Raw genomic sequence first — 19,380 nt, forward strand, 5'->3', positions numbered from 1 at the left:
GTTGATACTCATGTGCAAGAGTTTGTAGTTCAGTCCTCTTGGCACGACTTAAAGTCCCTATTTCACCTGCTGGATTTGCACGGAAAGTTTGGAGACGAAACATGGTGAAATTAGCAAATAAAGGTACACGAATGTTCAATAATGAAATGTCAGAAACAGGACAACGTGGCAACTGGTACCTATCCTGTGTGATCTTTAACAATTAACGTTAAGTGAAAGATATTAAATGATTAAATTAAATCAAGGGCGCAGGAAATCTTGTACCCGGTACTCATGTAAGAGAATAAGGGCAAGAAAATCCTACTAACAAATGAAACAAAGTTTCGAAAACAAATGAAACAGTTAAATGCTTCAAAAGTAAAATTGGTAGTCCAAGGATGTAGGCATACCTTGCCAAGTCTCTATAGGACATAAAGCAAGTTTTTCCTACTGAATTTAATATGATACTTACAGAATTAGCGAACTTTTGTGCTCTGAAAAAATAAGCTAATTCCCTACCGTTGTATGTATCATCATCTCTGACTGACGTGTAGGGGTGCGAGGTGTCAACTGGTGACGAGAACTGCTGCTGAGGTCCCAATTCAGCAACTAAAGTTCGAGCTAGAGGAACTATGGCCCTCTTTGTCCTCCTACAGTCAGATTGCAGAAGATTGGGTACTCTTGACCCGGGGCAGACCACAGTACCAGGGTACCAATATGATGATCTGTCAGAATGAGAAATATTCAAGGGACATAGATGGTAAATACGAGTAATAACAAGGAGGGAGAGATGACCAATTAAGAGTATGACTGAGGCCTACAGTCACCACGTAATCCAAAGTTGTCTCACCTTCACTATATGTTACTCTCGTAATGCACAATACACCGCACCTTATAAAAAATGAAATTGAATGAAAAATAGTAAAGCTACGTTAACAGAGTTAAATACGCTTACCATAAATTACCACTTGGCACCAGTACCTGAGTGAAGCTCCTAGGACAGGCCCCCATATATCTTGTGACGGTAACGCGTTGGTGTTCGGCTGTTTAAGGCTAGGGGTATGGCCTCGTCACATAGTTATAAAAAAAAATAGAAAAACTGGAACTTCGTCTGTGGTAAGGTAAGGAGAAGACACACAAAACACAAGTAAAACTTTAACAATGAAATTTTAATGACGTTAAATAAATCAAAACATGAAAATAATGCACAAACAAATTCTTATAATAAAATCAATCAAAATAATAAGAATAATTAGATGACACAATGAAAAGTTACGTTAAGGCAAAATAACAAGAAGTGCAATACAAAAGTTAAGTGGGAGGTGCTGGAATATTGGCTTAAAGCCACCACCTCTCTCAGTACACTCTAGAGTCTAGCTGGGAGGAGTGCTGGCTACGAAAGCACTGAACATTCTGAGGACTGATGTTGGGGCGACCCCAGACATCAGGTAGTATTGGGGGCGAGTGCAGGTGCAGCCAGACCGGCGACCAATCAGCGGAGCCGTAGCGATCAACGGGTAGTTTGGTGGTTGGAGTTCGAACAGGTGGCTGGATGCATACGTTTCTGCTCACCCTGGCAAGCCTTGCTGGTGCTGGTGTTGTTGTCGTTGTTTGACATTTCTTCCATAGTCTTTTATATAATTGTGACGACGTAATTATGAAGGGAAGAGCAGGCTCAATCTCTTGAAGGAGATTATTGTCACAGGAGAAAGACGTGGAGGTGGGAAAAGCATCTCAGACATTAAGGAATTAGTGTTCAGATAGTTTGGATTTATGGAGAAAATTGCTGAGAAATGATGAAGTGAGTGAAAGTAGGACACCAAGACTGAAGTGTAAGGTTAGACTTAAGAAATGTATGACAGAATGCTTGGTTACGTAATAACAGGATTTCTAAAAGACTTCTTTCCTGGGAACTTACTGTCTCAAAAAATGGCATTATTAAATTAATATACACAGAGTTAGGAACTGTGAGAAGGAATCATACTAGACCATTGGAGCAAAAAAGGAATAGTGCAGGAATTTGTATATGTTAAGCAAATCAAGTCATTTCTTTGTAAATCACTATTAGGTAACATGAAATATTATATTTGGTAAATACTATAAATACATATTCTTTTCAATGATTTTATTCTATTATTATAGGGAATGAAGTTATAAATTTAAGTTAAAAATAATTAATTACAGATAATAAGTGAATCTGCGCTACGTTCGGATCCTCGAGGTCTCCCTGGAATGTACGCAAACACTTTGACAGCAATCAACAATGTGTGTCATCCTTTGCTTTCTGTCACCACAGGTCAAAGGTAGAGTATTCTTACCATATTGTACAACGTTCACTTGTTAAATTTGGGACCCATAACCATAACCCCTTAACTGCGCGGCCTCCCAATATGACCCCCCCCCCCCTCCAGTGCGCAGGATATAAATTCTCTGGAAAAAAATATTTTTTGAAAGTGTCAAAAATCCCTTCTCTGAGTATGGGAATAGTAACAGTAGGGCGAAGTTGTACGTACTTTGGCTATGGGGTCCGTAAGTTCGCGCGTTTATGTCATCATTCTGGTAGGGCGCCTGGGGCAGGATGCATGAGTTGCCGCGAATATATTTTTGTTCATTTTCTGCGCACAGTTCCAAATACATTTTATTTGCTTTTACATGCCAATCCTATGTATAATGAACATGTACACTATATTATGGCAGTAGAACATCCGTACTGTACGAAGACACTGTGTTACGTGCATGACACATGTGTACACATATCTGGCACATATTTCCATTGTATTATACTAATTTATGTATATATACAGTCTATTTACATACTATACACTATCACACACTATATACATTCACCATCAATACACTCAGAACTCTGCGAGTGTCAGCTGCCACATCCTCACTCCTCCAACATCTCACTCACCAACATTGCTCCTCCCACCATACTGGTATTGTTTGTATTACACTATTTACACATGTACATAAACATGCTGTACAAAAACAGCATGCCAAGGATTTGGGAATAATGATGTCCGACGATCTAACGTTTAGGAAGCATAACCAAGAAAATATTGTGTCAGCCAGAAAAATGATCGGATGGATTACGAGAACTTTCAAATCCAGGGATCCCACCACAATGGTTGTACTCTTCAAGTCACTTGTGTTGTCCCGTCTCGAGTACTGTTCAGTACTCACTTTCCCCTTCAGAGCAGGAGAGATTGCTGATATAGAGGGAATACAGAGAACGTATACGGCATGCATAGACGAGATAAAACACCTAAATTATTGGGATCGTCTCAAAGCTCTCCAAATGTACTCTCTAGAAAGGAGACGAGAGAGATACCAAATAATATACACATGGAAAATACTGGAGGGCCAGGTCCCAAATCTACACAGTAAAATAACAACATACTGGAGTGAACGATATGAAAGAAAATGCAGAATAGAACCAGAGAAGAGCAGAGGTGCCATAGGCACACTCAGAGAACACTGTATAAACATCAGAGGTCCGCGGTTGTTCAACGTCCTCCCAGCGACTATAAGAAATATTGCCAGAACAACCGTGGACATTTTCAAGAGGAAACTGGACTGTTTTCTAAGAGAAGTTCTGGATCAGCCAGGCTGTGGTGAGTATGTGGGCCTGCAGGCTGCTCCAAGCAACAGCCTGGTGGACCAAACTCTCACAAGTCGATCCTGGCCTCGGGTCGGGCTTGGGGAGTAGAAGAACTCCCAGAACCCCATCAAGCAGGTGTGTGTGTAAACTAAAGTCTTTGAAAATGTAATAAGTTATTACGAAAATCATTCAAGCGTCGCGTTAGACTAGAAATAAAAATGAATTTTGGAGAATTGATTTTTCAATTACCATCGACTGTAAAAAGAAACATAAGAAATATTGAGCAAATTCGTGTTAGAATTATTAATCTTACTTTTTCAGTCATATTTAACAACATGTGTTTATATGTATATGTACTTTTTCTTTCGGAAGGGGCTCTGTTCCCTTCGCTGTTGACGGGGCACTGGGGTAGCAGCTTGCTCTGTTGACTCTCGGATGGTCCTGCAGATAGTGGGCGCTTTTGGTTGTCTTTCGGCCTGTGGTGGCGGCGGCGGACGGCTTCTTCCCCTTTGGGGGGTTCAGTGCTGATGAGTGGGCTTCTTCCCCTGCGCTTCATCATGTCATCTTAGTGGGTGCGTTGGACGTGGTTGATCCGCCCCATCCTCCATGGAGTTCCCGTCTGCTCTATGCAGACACGGGCCTGGCGAATCTGCGGTTCTTCTGGACTTCTTCAGTCTGCGCCCTGCATTCTATGCCCTCATCAGAGGACTGTTGTCTCTGGTCCGGCTTCTGTTGGGGTCGGGTGCCTGGATGATGGCCCTGGACCTTCAGATCAGCTTTTGGCACGTTCCTCTCCAGTTTTCCGGGACTAGCACAGTTGGTGGTGAGGCTTCAGGCTTGCCACTTTTGTTGCCTTTCCTATTTTCTAATTGGCACTTGGTGTATTTACGCATCCTTACCGGATCTTGGTGCCCTCTCTGAGTCTGCTTGCGATTCGGTGTCTGGCCTACCTCAACGACTGGCTGGTGTGGGCTCCCAGTAGTTCCGCTTGTCTGCTCACCAGGGGTGTGGTTCTTTCCAGATCGCCGGGTTTGGTTCCCTGGTGATCTGGAGGCTGTTCCATCTGTTTCCATCCTGGGTTCAGACCTGGCTGGGCTTGTTTAGGGCTCTTGGGCCGTTCCTTGTCTTTACCTCCAGAAGTGTTGCTGCGGCTGTGGTCCCGCCTTCGGCTGTTCATGAGCGGGTCCCGGGCTGCTCGGTGGTTGCTCGAGCAGTTGTGCGGGAGTCTGAACTTCGATTTGCTGGTCTGCCCGCAAGGTCGGGTTTGGCTTCGGCGTCTGTTTGGTTCCTTCAGAGACTCCCCTTCCGGCTCTCGTGCAATCGTTGGGTTCGTTCCTCTGGGGATCTTGTGTTGGTGCTGCATCACCAGCTTCCTCTTTGGGGTTTTCGGAGTTCCGTGCCTTTTTGGCACCTCCCCGAGCCTTCGCTCAATGTGTTCATGGACGGGTCATCTCTCGGCTGGGGCTTTGTGATCAATGCTCACCAGGTTGGTCGGGATGGTGGGGTCTGTCCGTCCGTCAGGCTCACAGCACGATTTGGGAGTTCGTGGCTGTCTGGTTGGCGCTTCGGAGGGTTAGGGTCACTCTATGCTCTACCATCCGGTTCCATTCAGACTGTTCTCTGGCGGTTCTTTGCCGGAACTACAGGGTTTCTCTTAGGTGTTTGATATTTGGGATTGGTCCCTTCGAGTGGCTCATTTGTTGGATTCTCGGGGTTTGGCTAACCGGAGGTTCATGTCCGGGGTGCATTCTATGTCCTGGCAGACAGCCTGTCTTGGTTCATTCCTCTGTTCGCGGATTGGCCAGTCGTCGCCGACTCATTTCGTTGGCCCTGCCAGACGTTTGGACTCCTGGCCATGGACGTCTTCCAGTCGGCATTGTCTAGGCGTCGCCCATTCTATGTGGCGCCCTTACCTGCCTGCGAGGCGTTCACGGTGGATGCCTTGCGGCAGGACTGGTCGAGGTGGGGGTACCTGTTCCTCTTCTCCCACTCCAGCTGTTGCTTCGGGTTCTGGCTCGGTTGGAGCCCATTCCCACGAGAGTAGTCCTTATGGTCCCTTGGTGGCCGGCCCAGCTTTATTTTCAGACGCTGCTTGATAGGTGTCCGAACCCGGGGCGTTTTCCCGCGGCTCCGCCTCTTTCGGCAGGTCGGACCGGTCCTGTATGTGACTGGTTCGGCCTTCTCCTTGGCTTTTCACATCTGGTATTTTGACGCGGGTATCACCATCTCTGTGGTGATCAGGTGGCTTTGTTGATGGTGTCCCACCTGCGAGCTTCGTCTCGGTGACAGCATGATGTTCCTGGTGTTTCTATGCACCTTTTTCTTGCTCTCGTAGGTCATCTTCTCTTTCACATCGGGTTGTCTTGTCCTTTCTTGGGTTTTCAGGACTGCAGTTATTGATGTTTCTTACTGTCGCCTCGTTTTGTGCGGCACTGGCGGAGCCGCTCCGGCTTGCGTTCGGGGTGGACGTCACATCTGCCCCGTTCCGTACGCTTTATCGTGTTTTGTTTCACCTCCGGCCTGCTCATTCGTCACCTGAGCTGTCCTTGTCCTTGATCAGGGTGCCCTCTTATCTTCTCCTCAGTTTGTGGTAGCCCTTTCGTTTCAGGTTTCTGCTCTATGGTACTGGTGGTAGGTTTGTACGTTTGCAGCCTTTCTCCGTCCTTCTAGCGACGGTCGAGACGGCTACTTTCCTGAGGGGTCCTTGGGTTATTTATGCTTGATTGGTTCAGCGGGGGGGCGCCTTGACCTCGGCGGCTCGCTCGTCGGCTGCCCTGCTGAAGCTTTTCGCTTCAGCATGGCAACCGATCTTGCGGGATGCGGTTGCTATGTTTTATGCTTCCCGGCTCGCGTGTTGGCAGACGGTGCTTGCCTCCTCTATGGAATCCGCTTGGGCCTTGGCTCTAAGGACGTCTTCTCCCTTTTGTCCTCTCTTGTTTTAGGCTTCCGCCGTTGCGCAGTATGTTGAGGCTGCTTCGGCTTCTTGCCTTCCTATGTCGGACTTGCTGGTTCTCCGGGGGTCCCGTGGTGGACTTTCCCAGAAGGGTCGTGCCAAGGCTCAGGGGTTCCTCTCATCGTAGTAGGCCACTGGTGTCTGGTTCGGGTTCGGTTCCTCCTTCGGACCCGCCTCCGTCTGGTCGGCGCAGTGTTCACTCTGTGCGAGGTTCTGGGTCTCGTAAGGGGCGCCAGCCCTTTCGCTGTTTGCCTCATTAACAGGGTGATGAAGGGAGGCTTGCACTGTTCTCTCACGCCTGGTCCCACGATTTGTTGGCGTTTCGGGTCGTTTCGCATGGCTTCCGGTGGCGTTGGGTAGGAGACGTGTGGGTCCGATGAATGTGACCCCGGGGTCCCCCCTCGCTTCATGCGAGTTTGAGGGTTGTTCGGTCACCTTGTCTCAGGGCGACCCTCACTGTTTTTGCCTCCGTCATGCAGACTGTTGGGTCGGTGACACTTTCGACCCTGAGTCCTGTGAGTATTGTTGCTTGCTGGTGACTCAATTTACCCAGTCTATGGCTGATGATCTTCGGGTACAGGCTGCACAGACGTTGCATTCTAGGTTTCGGTTGTTGCAACGTGCTCGGTTGGTTGCTCACCTGGATGCCCCGGGGCTGCTCTGTTTTGCTTATAGGGACCCGGACTTGAAGGTGGGGGTCGCTTCGACCCTGGTTCAGTCTGCACCTCCTGGTCCTTCCCCTCCTGTTGTTCGTTCTGGTCCCCCTCCCCTGCTTCCGGCCCCGAAATGTCTGAGGGTTTTGGTGTCAGGGCAGGGGTTAGTTGGTCTTGAGACTCGGGCAGCCTCGGAAGATGCCCCTTCCAGTGTGGCGACGGGGGCATTTGAGTCTCTTCCCCTGGCCAAAGCCTCTGGGTCTGACCAGTGGGCCTCATTCTATCCGGCTTCTATGGCTTCGCTGGCCTTGTCTAGTGGGGTCGGTGGTTGGGGGGAGAACTCGGCCCCGGGTCCTGCGAAAGAGCCCCCTGGGGCCGAGACCCTTCCTTGGCGGTGTTTTGCCTTCGTGGCGACCTCTGCTGTGTTATTGTTGTGTCTGGTGGCCAGGTGTTCTTCATCAGTGCCGGTGCTGCATGCACTTAGGGGCTTCCTTCCCTAGGTGCCTTTTAAGTACTGCTGCTGGGGAGGGGCTGACTTGTGGGGCTCAAGGCCCCGTGGACACCGCCTGGGTATTTTTACCCTCTGAGCAGGGCTTACTGTTGCAAGGAGTGGGGTTTTATTTTCCCCCCTCTGCGTACGAGTTGGACTTGGTGTCTGCCTCTTCCCTGGTTCGGTTCCATGTTTTCCCGGGTGCTTCGGTTCCGTCTTCTGGAGGTTTTCGGCTTATTGCATCCATCCTACTGCGGTGCGGGCGGCCCTTGTGGCAAACCTCCTGCGTGACCCAGATTATGCCTTGGCAATAGATCCCTCGGCTTCAGGTTTGCGACTTCGTTCCCTTTCTGGCTCCATTACTAGGTTCCGGAGTCGTCCTGGCTGGCGGACTGTCCTGTCTTTTCCTTGGAGACTTGGCACATCTTCTGCTTTTCCCGCACGCTTGAGTGACGTGGGAGGGGGGGGGTCTTCGACGGTACTTCAGGTTTTCCTGGAGGGCGACCTTGAGCCCCTCAATGAGTGCTTATTTACTCCTGCCCTTTCCCGAGATCTTGGTGTCGTTCAGCTCCATGTGCAGGCTCCCTCCCTTTCGGCAGCGCAGGTGGCGGAGGACTTGCGCGCTCGGGGCCTTTTGGTTGCAGCCTTGTGCTTTAATATAATCGCACAAACCACACTTCCACACAGGGATACACACTGCCATACACTTATAAACATAAGTACTGTATATAGTACATTAGACATGCTGGCAACCACAGCTCTTATAATTATATTTCTTAACTGTAATTAATATGTAGTGAGTAATACGCACATCTGGTACTACTGCCGCCCACACCACCGATCGTGTTAAGCACCTGTCCAGCACAGGACCACTTGTACCACCACTTCATTAACCAACTCTTTATACAGTATAATGCAATAATGTAATAAAAGGCAACCACAATACAGTCAAATGAAATAAGAATATGATAACATTATGACATGAAACAAAAATATACATAACTAACACAATTAATTGATGGAGTATGAAATGTATAAAAATGCATAATTTAATAGTTAGGACCCAAATAAATACTTGGATCATAACAGTGTACAGTAGTTGAGCCAGTTTCCCACAGGTCTGTGAACTCTGGCCCTGCATCTCAAGCACATCTGCTCATCTCCCACTTAGCCAAACACTTAGTTTGGTGAAACAGGTGAGTAAATTTTCCCTGCAAAGTGTGTGTTGCAACTGGAGATTTACCAAATTGAGGTTGCACTTTATATTGACCACTTATATTTGTCATTCATTATTGCAAATTTCATTTATCAGGTCAGATATAGTAAGGGGCTACAGTTTCTTGGAACGTTCTGCATGGCCTGAAATAGTTACAGCTTTAGAGACTGGCACTCATCATATTTTTAACCCTGGAAATCCTTCCACTTTTCATCAAGTAAGAGCTCTGTACAGTATTCTGACTTTGAAAACCATTCATTTACTTGTTTTATTGTAATTTCTGTAATTTGCTCACACTCACATTTTGCATTATTGTAAGAACATTGGCATTTATTATGTATTTCTGTGGGGAACCCCTACGGCTCCCTGGAGCTATCGAGCTAATGTGTGATATATTAGACTGGGGCATTAGCTATGGAGTTTGACCTACCAGGGACCTTGATCCAGAACCTGCCCCCTTCAGAGAAGTTTCAGGGAGCAATTGCCCTGTAAAACCCCCCTGTGGTTGGGGTTTTCCTTATCTGCCATCGACCAGGGTTAGGCAGCCAGAAAGGTAGGCATAACATAACAAACCCCACAGGGTAAGAAACTAACAAATAAAAACCGAACAGAGAGGTAGAACCCTCTCCAATCCCAAAGAAACAAGCAAACGGCACACTCTACTGCCGCGCTGCTCATCCATGCAGCCTTCCCCCTCCATGAGTGGGGGAGGGGGGGAGCCCCAGACCCCCCATCCAGCTACTCAGTCATCCAATTCGTTAGCTAATGTGAATCGGGGTGGACGCTTCTTTGGCTTCAAATTCCTTGGCGGTGTTTTGCCTTCGTGGCGACCTCTGCTGTGTTATTGTTGTGTCTGGTGGCCAGGTGTTCTTCATCAGTGCTGGGGCTGCATGCACTTAGGGTCTTCCTTCCCTAGGCGCCCTGTAAGTACTGCCCTTGCGTGTTAGGGTTATCTTCCCTGGGGCGTTCAGGAAACCATTTCTGTGGAAGGTTTTGCTGCTCAGCATTTCCCTCGCCCTTGGGGCTAGCTAGGGTCTTTTGCCCATGGGTAGGAAGTTGTATCATTCTGGTTGGGGTGTCAAGGTGCAGCCTGCCTACCTACGCAGCAGCCAGTTCCTCTTTCCTCTAGGGAGGATGCTGTACTTTAGTGAGGTTTTTTCTTTTATTTTTGTTTTCTTGCCTGGTGGGTCTGCCTGGGTGTGGTGTTAGTTCCACGTATTATTCATTGGTGGCCCCTCTTATTAGCTAAGTGCTCTTATTACCTAAGTACTCTGCTAGACCCCCTATGATTGTACACTTCGCAGGGGTTTCAGTGTTTTTCTCACCCCTTGTTTGCTTTGGGTTTCAATCGGTTTGCAACACCTTGCCCGGGCTTCCTGTAGCAGTCAGCCTACGGGCCCTGGAAGACCCTGTCGGGGCTCGGTGGGTCAATGGCTGCATCTTCTGAGTTCCAGCCCACCTTGTGCGGGTTTGAAGGTTGCTGTGTGCCCTTGTCTCAGGGTGACAGTTACCTCTTTGGCCTTCGTTATGCTGCCTGTTAGGTCAACGACACCTTTGATCTGGAGTCTTGCAAGTCTTGTTCTCTGCTTGTTCTCCAGTATTATTCCAACGGCATTACTGTTAGGGTACAGGCAGCATCCGTGTTGCATGTTAGGTTTAGGTTGCTGCAAAACGCTAGGTTGGTACCCACCCGGATGTCCCGTGGCTGCCCCGCTTTGGTTGTAGGGACCCAGACCTAGGGGCATTAGTTCCTTTGACTTTGGTTCAGTCTGCGCTCCCTGGTACTTCTCCTGTTGTTCATCCTGCACTTTCCCCCCCTGCTTCCAGCTCCCAAACGTCTGAGGGTTTCGTACTTGGAACAGTGTTAGTTGGTAATGAGACTCAGGCAGCTTCGAGGGCTGCCCCATTTGGGTTGGGGACGGAGGCTTTGGAGCAGGTTCCTCCTGCCGAGGCTTCTGGGTCCCAGCAGACCCCCTTCTTTTCAGCCTTTTCCCTGGACTCTGCCTTTTCTTCAGGGGTAGAAGGCATGGAGGACTGCTCTGCCCTGGGTCCCGACGCAGGGGATCCCGTTGCTGAGGAGTCAACCTGGGGGCCTTGGGTCCTCTTTGACCCCCGTGGGTGCTAGTGCCCCTTTTGCAGGGCTTGTTGTTGCAGAAGGAAGGGTTTTCTTACCTCACCTTCCCTGTATGAGTATGATTTTGGTTCGGCTTCTCCCCGGGTTCGGTTCCGGGCCCCTTTGGGTACCTCGGCTCCGTCCTTCCGGAGGTTTTCTGCTTCTCGTATCTCCACGCGGAAGGTTTGGGAGGCTCTTATTGCATACCTCCTGCGAGACTCGGACTCCTCCTCCATTATGAATCCATCCTCTTTTGAGTTCGGTTCTTCTTCCCAATATTGGGTGCATTTGGAGGTTCCGGAGTCTTCCTGGCTGGCAGACTGCCCTTTGTTTTCGTTAGGGGCATGGCATGGGTTCTATCGGTCCTACACATTTAAGTGGCAAGAGACGTCTACCATTCTGCAGGTTTACCTGGAGGGCGAGTTTGAGCACCTTAATGCGTGCTTGTTTGCCCCTGTGTTTTCTCGGGATGTTGGCCTTGTGCAGTTGCAAGTGCAGGTTCGATCCCTTTCGATGTCCTTGGTTACGGAGGACTTGCGTGCCTGTGGGCATTTGGCCTCGGTCCTGCTTTTCTTTTCCTTTCTCGAGCTGTCTTCCATGTCTCTTCCTCTGGAGGTGTTGCTGCAGCTGCAGTCCCGCCTTCGGCTATTTCTAGGGAGGGGGTCCCGGGTCACTCAGCAGTTGCTCGAGCAGTTGTGCAGGAGTTTGAATTTTGTGCTGGTCATGCTGGTCTACTGCTGGGTCAGGTTTTGGCTTCTGCTTCTGTTCTGTTCCGCCGAAGATGCCCCTTCCACTTCTCTCGCTATCGCTGGGTTCGCCCTCTGGGGGCCTTGTGTCGGTTGCTGCGTCGCCGGCTTCCTCTTTGGGGTTTTTGGGGTTCAGGGCCTTGGCACCTACCCGAGCCCTCGCTCGATGTGTTAACGGACATGTCATCTCTCAGCTGATGCTTTGTGACCAATGTTCACCAGACTGGCCAGGGGCAATGGGGCCCATCTTTCCGTCGGGCTCACAGCACGGTGCGGAAGTTCACAGTGGTTTGGCTTTCACTTTAGAGGGTTCGGGTCGCTAGGGATTCGACCATTCAACTCCATTCAGACTGTTCTCCGGTGAGCCATTGGCTGAACCACAGGGGTTCTCTTCAGTCCTTGCCTCTTCGGGTCTGGTCGCTTTGAGTGGCTCGTTTACTTGCTTCCTGGGGTTTCGCTCGCAGTGCGGTTCATATCCAGGCAGTGTCCAACGTCCTGGCGGACGGCCTGTCTCAGTTCAATCCTCTGCCCACAGAATGGACAGTCAACGCAAGCTCCTTCCGGTGGCTCTGCTATACGTTTGGACTCCCGGACGTGGACCTCTTTGCGTAAGCGTAGTCTCGGCATGTCCCAATCTATGTGGAACCCTTCCCCGACTGCGAGGTTGTCAAAGTGGATGCCTTTCGCCAGGACTGGTTTATGTGAGGTTATCTGTACCTCTTCCCCCCGGTTCAGCTGTTGCTTCTGGTTCAGGCTCAGTTGTAGTAGTCCTCGTGGCCCTTTGGTGGCCAGCCCAGCCTTTGTTCCAGGAGTTGCTTGCTCTGTGTGCGAACCCTGGGCATTTCCTGCAGCTCCGCCTCTTCCAGAAGGTCAGACCAGTCCAGTACACAACTGGTTCAGTGTTCTCCTCTGCTCTTTGCGTCTGTCTTTTTGAAGCGGGTTTATCACCATTTGTATGGTAATCAGGTAACTTCTTTGATGGTGTCCCCTCCTCAGGGCTTCGTCTCGGTGACAGTATGAAGTTTCCTGGCGTTCTTTCCACCATTTTCTCTCTCGTTCTTTCCCATTTTCACCATGTCTTCTGTTTCAGATTGGATTATCTTGTCATTTCTGTCTTGGCTTTTTCAGGACTGTCATTTGATGCATTTGATGCCTAATACAGTACTGTCGCCTCATATTGTGCGGCTCTGGCGGAGTCGCTCCAGTTTTCGTTCAGGGCGGATGTCTTCTCTGCCCTGTTCCCTAAGCTTTATCATGCTTTGTTTCACCTCCGGCCTGCTCATGTGCCACCTGAGCCATCCTGGTCCTTGGACAGGGTGCTCTCCTATCTTTCTTTTCTTTGGTTTGTGGTAGCCTCTTCAGTTCAAGATTGTTTTTCCGAAGCTCTGTTTTTGTTAGCATTGGCCTCCTGGGATCAGTTTGGGGAGCTTCATGCTCTCCTCCAGCGCAGGGGTTTCTGTTCTTTTGGTCCTGGTGGTAGGTTTCTTCGTTTGCAGCCTTCTCCTTCTATTCTGGCGAAGAATGAGACGGCTGCTTTCCAGAAGTGTCCTTGGGTCATTGATGCTTGGTTGTTCCGGTTGCGGCTCTCTGCCGTTATCTGGGTGCTTCAGCTTCGGTGGCTGGGGATGCGTTAAGGGTTGATCCAGTTTCCCTCGTTTCTTGTTCCAGACCTCGGGTCTCCCAGGTCATCCGCAAGGTTATAAAGCCTATCTAGCCTGCGGTGGCTCGGGAGGCTCCTGTGAGATCCAGTTTATCCTTTGTTGATGGACCCTTCCTGTTTTTAGCTTGGGTCATCATCTTCTTACTGGATGCAATACAAGGTGCCAGAGTCTTTCTGACTGGCAGATAAACTCTTGTTTTCACTTTGAGCTTGGTGCAGCTTTTGTCGTACCTGCACACTGGAGTGGCATGAGGTGTCAACCGTGTTGCAGGTATTTCTGTGGGGCCTATCTTTTGTGCCTCTCAATGACTGCCTGTTAGCTCCCTCTCTTTCTCAGGATGTTGATCTTATGCAGCTCCACACACAGATTCCCCCTATTGTCAGCAGCTCTTGTGGCAGATGACTATCATGCCCAAATGGTTTATTTGGGTCCAAATCGTGCATATGGGTTCAGTAATGTGTTTCCTGGATGTCCATGAGCTATATACCAATTGACTTGTGAAGGATGTCGGAGTTCTCAGTGCGGTCTCATGTTTCACCTCGACCTGCTCATGTATTGCCTGAGTCAGTCTCTCTGTACTGTGTTCTTGCATTTTTTCTCTTGGTTTATGGTGTCCCTTTTGGCTGTGACTGTTTCTTTTAAGTCTTTGTTTCTGGGGGGAGCCCCGTCGGCTCCCCTGAGCTTTACCGGCTGATATGCTAATGTCAGACGTTGGCATCAGTCATGTGTATGGAGTTCTAGGGCCTACCGGGGACCATGGCCAGAACCTGGCCCCCTCAGAGAGGCAAGGGGAGCAATGGCCTATAGAAACCCCCGTGTGGTAGGAAGCATTCTATGTCTGCCATCGACCGGGTCAAGCATCCAGAAAGGTAAGCATTCCAAAACAAACCCCTATTCTGGTGAAAATTGCTACCTAAAGCCGAACTAGTGGATAGAACTCAACAGAAAACAAGGAAACTAGTATGACATCATACGTCACCGTGCCGCTGTCTGCGCAGCTCCCCCCTCTCCGGGAGGGGGAAGGGGGAGCCCCAGACCTCCCACGCCGGCTATCCACCCATCAGTTCTTTGGCTGATGCTATAGGCACCGGTTATGTGCTCCGGCTCCAGTGGTTGTTTCAGCACTGTACCTAGAGTGTGGTGTCTGTTTTCTAGGTGGTGCGTGAGCCGGGAGTGATTCTCCAGTACTCGGGCTGCTTGTGCCTAGGGTTCCCTTCCCTAGGTGCCCTGTAAGTGCTGCCCTTGGGGTTTGGGGCCGCCTTCCACAAGTTCCTTGGGTCCTGCCCCTGCTTGGCCGTTTACTGCTTGGTTTTCGGCCGCTCTTTGTGTGCTCGGGTGTTCTGTCTCCCTTGTTCGCCTTAGAGTAAGGGGCAGTTTTTGCACTGGTGGGGCGCAGGGTACTGTGCAGCTTGTCTTTACCAATCATAGCGGCCGGCTCTGTTCCGCTTGGGTACGCTGTCCTCTTGCGGGGTTTTCTTTTTCTTTTTGTTTATCTACCTGGTGGGGGGGTCTGCCTTCGTTCTTGCCCCTTGTGTCCCTTGTGTTCTGAGTATTTTCTGGTGGTACCCCTTGCTAGGTCCCCGTGAGTGTACACGTCCCAGGGGTTCAGCTCTTAGAAAGTTGTTTGGTAGCTTTGGGTGACGGTTAGCAGTACCCTGTCTGGGATTACCTGAGCGCGAGTCCTCTTATAGTAAACGCTCGGGACCCTGGGAAACCCCTGGGGGCGCGCGGGTCCGATGGATGTGACCCCAGAGTCCCCCCCTCGCTTCCAGCGAGTTTGAGGGTTGCTCTCACCCTTTGTCTCTGGGTGACTCTCTGTTTTGCCTCCGTCTGCTGCCTGTGGGGTCGGTGACACCTTCGACCTGTTGTCCTGCGAGTTTGGTTGCTCGTTGTGGCTCGGTTACCCAGTTGTGCTGACAAAGCGGGTGCGGGCAGCAGGGGCGTTGCACTTGAGCCTTGGTGGTGGCAACGTTCTCGTGGTTTCCTCCCCGGGAGCCCTGAGTCTGCCCCGTTGTAGTTCGTTTTGGGACTTGGGGGTGTTGGTTGCTTTGGTTCCATCCACGCCCCCTTGTCTTTTCCCTGGATCACCCTTCCTGCCTGCATCCGGTTCCTTACCGTCTGTAGGTTCGGGGCGGGGTTTTTGATGGTGTTGAGACTCACGCAGTCTCGGGGACTTCCCCTTCCGGGGTAGTGACGGGGGCATTTGAGCTTGTTCCTCCAGCCGTGTTGTACGAGTCTGCCAGTGGGCTCCCTTGCTTAGTGTTTTCACGGCTGTCCCGGTTTTCTGGTACGGCCGGGGCTTTGGGGGAACGGCTCGGCCCCGGGGCCTGTCGTGTAGGTTCCCGGGGCTGGGGAGGGGCTGACTTGGGGGGCCTTGGCCCCGTTGGACCCCGTGGGGTTTTTTTATCCCCCTCTAGGCAGGGCTTGTGGTTGCGCGAAGTGGGGCCTTTCCTCCCCACTCGCCGTACGTGCTGTTGGGCGTCGGCCCCTCCCCGGGCTCGGTTCCTTGGCCTTTGAGTCGGTTGGTTCCATCCTGTGGGTGGATGTTTCCTCCCACCCTTTTTTTTGACGGTGTTTTCGTCATGTTTCCCCGTTCGATGGAGTTCTACGTGACTTCTGATCTCGGGTGCGCCTGTGCCTTTGTGTGCCTTCGGGACTAGTGTTGGCTTCTGTGTTCTCGAGGGTTCGGGAAGGTTTTTCGCTACTTCCTGCATTATTGGAACGTCTATCGGCTCCTCGTCCTTGTCGCCGTTTTGGGCTACTTGTGGCCCGGTTGGGCTACATGTGAGCCGGTTGGGCTACTTGTAGCTCTGTTGGGCTACTTGTCGCTCTGTTGGGCTACTTGTCACCCTGTTGGGCTACTTGTCGCCCGGTTGGGTTCCTTTTTGGGCTCTTTGCTCCTTTCGCCGGTTTTATTGTTCCTGCTTCCTCTTTTGGCTACTTTTCTAGTGCAGTAGTCCTGGTTGGCGCCTTCCCGCAGAGAGGGTTGTGCGGTTCGGCCAGCGTGTCATGCGCTGTGGAGTTTGTTTTGGTCTGGGCGGTGTTTCAGTGCTGGTGTTTTGCGCCCTTTCTGGGGGGAGCCCCGTCGGCTCCCCGCAGCTATCCCAGGCTGATATGCTAATGTCAGACTTTGGCATCAGTCATGTGTATGGAGTTCTTAGGCCTACCGGGGACCACGGCCAGAACTGGGCCCCCTCAGAGAGGCAAGGGGAGCAATGGCCTATAGAAGCCCCCGTGTAGTTGGAAGCATTCTATGTCTGCCATCGACCGGAACAGGCACCCAGAAAGGTAAGCGCCCCAAAACAAACCCCTATTCTGGTTAAAATTGCTACCTAAAACCGAACTAGTGGATAGAACTCCCCAACCGAAAACAAGCAAACTAGTGTGACGTCACACTGCCGCGCCGCTGTCTGCGCAGCTCCCCCCTCCCCGGGAGGGGGAAGGGGGAGCCCCAGACCCCCCGCGCCGGCTACCCACACCTCAGTTCTTGAGGCTGATGCTATAGGCGATGGTCGTGTGCTCTGGCTCCGGTGTCGCTACTGCACTGTGCTTTGCGTGTGGTGTTAGTTTTGTGGGTGCGAGAGCCAGGAGTTATCTTCAGTACTCGGGCTGCATGCGCCTAGGGCTGCCTTCCCTAGGTGCCCTGTAAGTACTGCCCTTGGGGCTTGGGGCCACCTTCCACAGGCTCCTCGGGGTCTGCCTCTGCTGGTCCGTTTTACCTTTCGGTTTTTCGGCCGCCTGTTGGGCTCTTGGGTGTTCTGTTCTCCCTTGTTACCGGCAGGTAAGAGGCAGTTTGCACTGGTAGGGGCGCAGGGTGCTGCTCAGCTTGTATTTCCCGACATCGCGGCCGGCTCTGTTCCTTGGGGTTCGCTGTCCTCTTGCGGGGTTTTGTTTTTCTTTTTGTTTTTGCCTGGTGGGGGGTTCTGTCATTTTATTCAGTTTGTTTTTGCCCTTCCACTGTTCTCCTCGGTGGCGCCCCCTGCTAGGTCCCCGTGAGTGTACACGTCCCTGGGGTTCAGCTTTAGAAGTTTGCTTCGTAGTTTTGGGCGCCGGTTTGCAGCACCCTGCCTGGGACTACCTGAGCGCGAGTCCTCTTAAAGTAAACGCTCAGGACCCTGGGAATCCCCTAGGGGGTGCGTGGGTCCGATGGATGTGACCCCGGAGTCCCCACTCGCTGTGTGCGAGTTTGAGGGTTGCTCGGTCCCCTTGTCTCAGGGTGACCCTCATTGTTTTTGCCTCTGCCACGCTGCCTGTTGGGTCGGTGATACTTTCGACCCTGAGTCCTGTGAGTGTTGCTGCTTGCTTGTGACTCAATTTACCCAATCCTCTGATGATTCAATTCGGGTACGGGCGGCACGTGCGTTGCAGTCTAGGTTTCGTCTGTTGCAACGCGCTCGGTTGGTTGCTTCCCCGGATGCCCCGGGGCTGCCCCGCTTTGCTTTTCGAGACCCGGACTTGGGGGTGGGGGTCGCTTCGATCCTGGTTCAGTCCGCACCACCTCGTCCTTCCCCTTCTGTTCGTTCTGGTCCCCCGCCCCTGCTTCCGGCCCCGAAGCGTCTGAGGGTTTCGGGGTCGGAGCAGGGGTTACTTGATCTCGAGACTCGGGCAGCTTCGGGGGTTGCCCCTTCCGGGGGGGCGGCAGAGGCATTCGAGTCTTGTCTCCCGGCCGAAGCTTCAGGGTCTGACCAGTGGGCCCCCTTCCTCCAGCTTTTCCGGCTGCTCCGTCCTTGTCTTGTGGGGTCGGGGCTTGGGGAGAGGACTCGGCCTCGGGTCCTGTGGTGACGGACCTCGAGGCTGGGGAGGGGCTGACTTGGGGGCCTTGGGCCCCGCTGGACCCCGCCTGGGTTTTTCTTCCCACTGAGCGGGGCTTATTGTTACAAGGAGTGGGGTTTTCTTTTCCCCCCTCTGCGTACGAGTTGGATTTGGTGTCGGCCCCTCCCCGGGTTCGGTTCCGTGTTCCCCCGGGTACGTCGGTTCCGTCCTTCCGGAGGTTTTCGGCTTATCACATCCAACCTGGTGTGGTGCGAGCGGCCTTTGCAGCTTACCTCCTGCGTGACCCGGATTATGCCTCGGAAATGGGTCCGTCCACGTTCAGGTTTGGGACTTCGTTCCCTTTCTGGCTCCATTACGAGGTTCCGGAGTCGTCCTGGCTAGCAGACTGCCCCTTGTTTGGTCTGGATTCCTGGCATTCCTTCTGTCGTTCCCGCACGCTGGAGTGGCGGGAAGCTTCCACGGTGCTTCAGGTTTTCCTGGGGGGTGAACTTGAGTACCTGAATGAGTGCTTGTTTGCCCCTGCCCTTCCCCGCGATGTGGGCGTTATTCAGCTCCGTGTGCAGGTTCCCTCCCTTTCGGCGGCGCTCGTGGCGGAAAACTTGCGCGCCCGGGGCCTTTTGTGTTCGGCCTTGCGGTTCTTTTCCCTCCTGGAGCTGTCTTCGGATTGGCTCGTGGAGGATGTGGGAACGCTTGGGTCCGTCCCGGGGTCCGGCACCTTGTCCTCGGCTGCGCGTTCGTCGGCTGCGCGTTCGTCGGCTGCCTTGTTGAAGCTGTTCACGCCGATTTTGCGGGATGCAGTTTCCCTGTTCTATGCTTCCCGTCTCGCGTGTCGGCAGGCGGTGCTGGGTTCCTCCGTGGAATCTGCTTGGGCTCTGGCTCTTAGGCGTTCTTCACCTTTTTGTCCTCTCCTGTTTGGGGAGTCGGCCGTGGCGCAGTTTATTCAGGCTGCGTCGGCAGCTTGTCGTCCGATGTCGGACTTGTTAGTTTTCCGGGGGGCCCGGGGTGGGTCTTCCCGGAAAGGTCGTGCCAGGGCTCGGGGTTCCTCTTGTCGTGGTAGGCCTCTGGTGTCAGGTTTGGGGTTGGCTCCTCCTGCGGACCCTCCCTCGTCTGGTCGGCGCGGTGTTCGCGCTGTGCGGGGTTCTGGGTCTCGTAAGGGTCGCCGGCCCTTTCGCGGTTTGCCCCCTTGACGGGG

At 51.9% G+C, this 19,380-nt stretch overlaps 1 protein-coding gene across 1 annotated transcript in view; it reads left to right on the forward strand.

The window, feature by feature from the left end:
* Positions 1-19,380, forward strand: part of Cog2 (conserved oligomeric Golgi complex subunit 2) — a 197,298-nt gene that overhangs the window by 100,324 nt on the left and 77,594 nt on the right. The window contains 2 exon segments of the mRNA XM_045748023.2: positions 2,164-2,282; positions 8,992-9,112. Coding sequence (XP_045603979.2) covers positions 2,164-2,282; positions 8,992-9,112 — 240 coding nt within the window.

The sequence above is a fragment of the Procambarus clarkii genome, chromosome 24, assembly GCF_040958095.1.
Source record: "Procambarus clarkii isolate CNS0578487 chromosome 24, FALCON_Pclarkii_2.0, whole genome shotgun sequence".
Taxonomy (NCBI): Eukaryota; Metazoa; Arthropoda; class Malacostraca; order Decapoda; family Cambaridae; genus Procambarus; species Procambarus clarkii.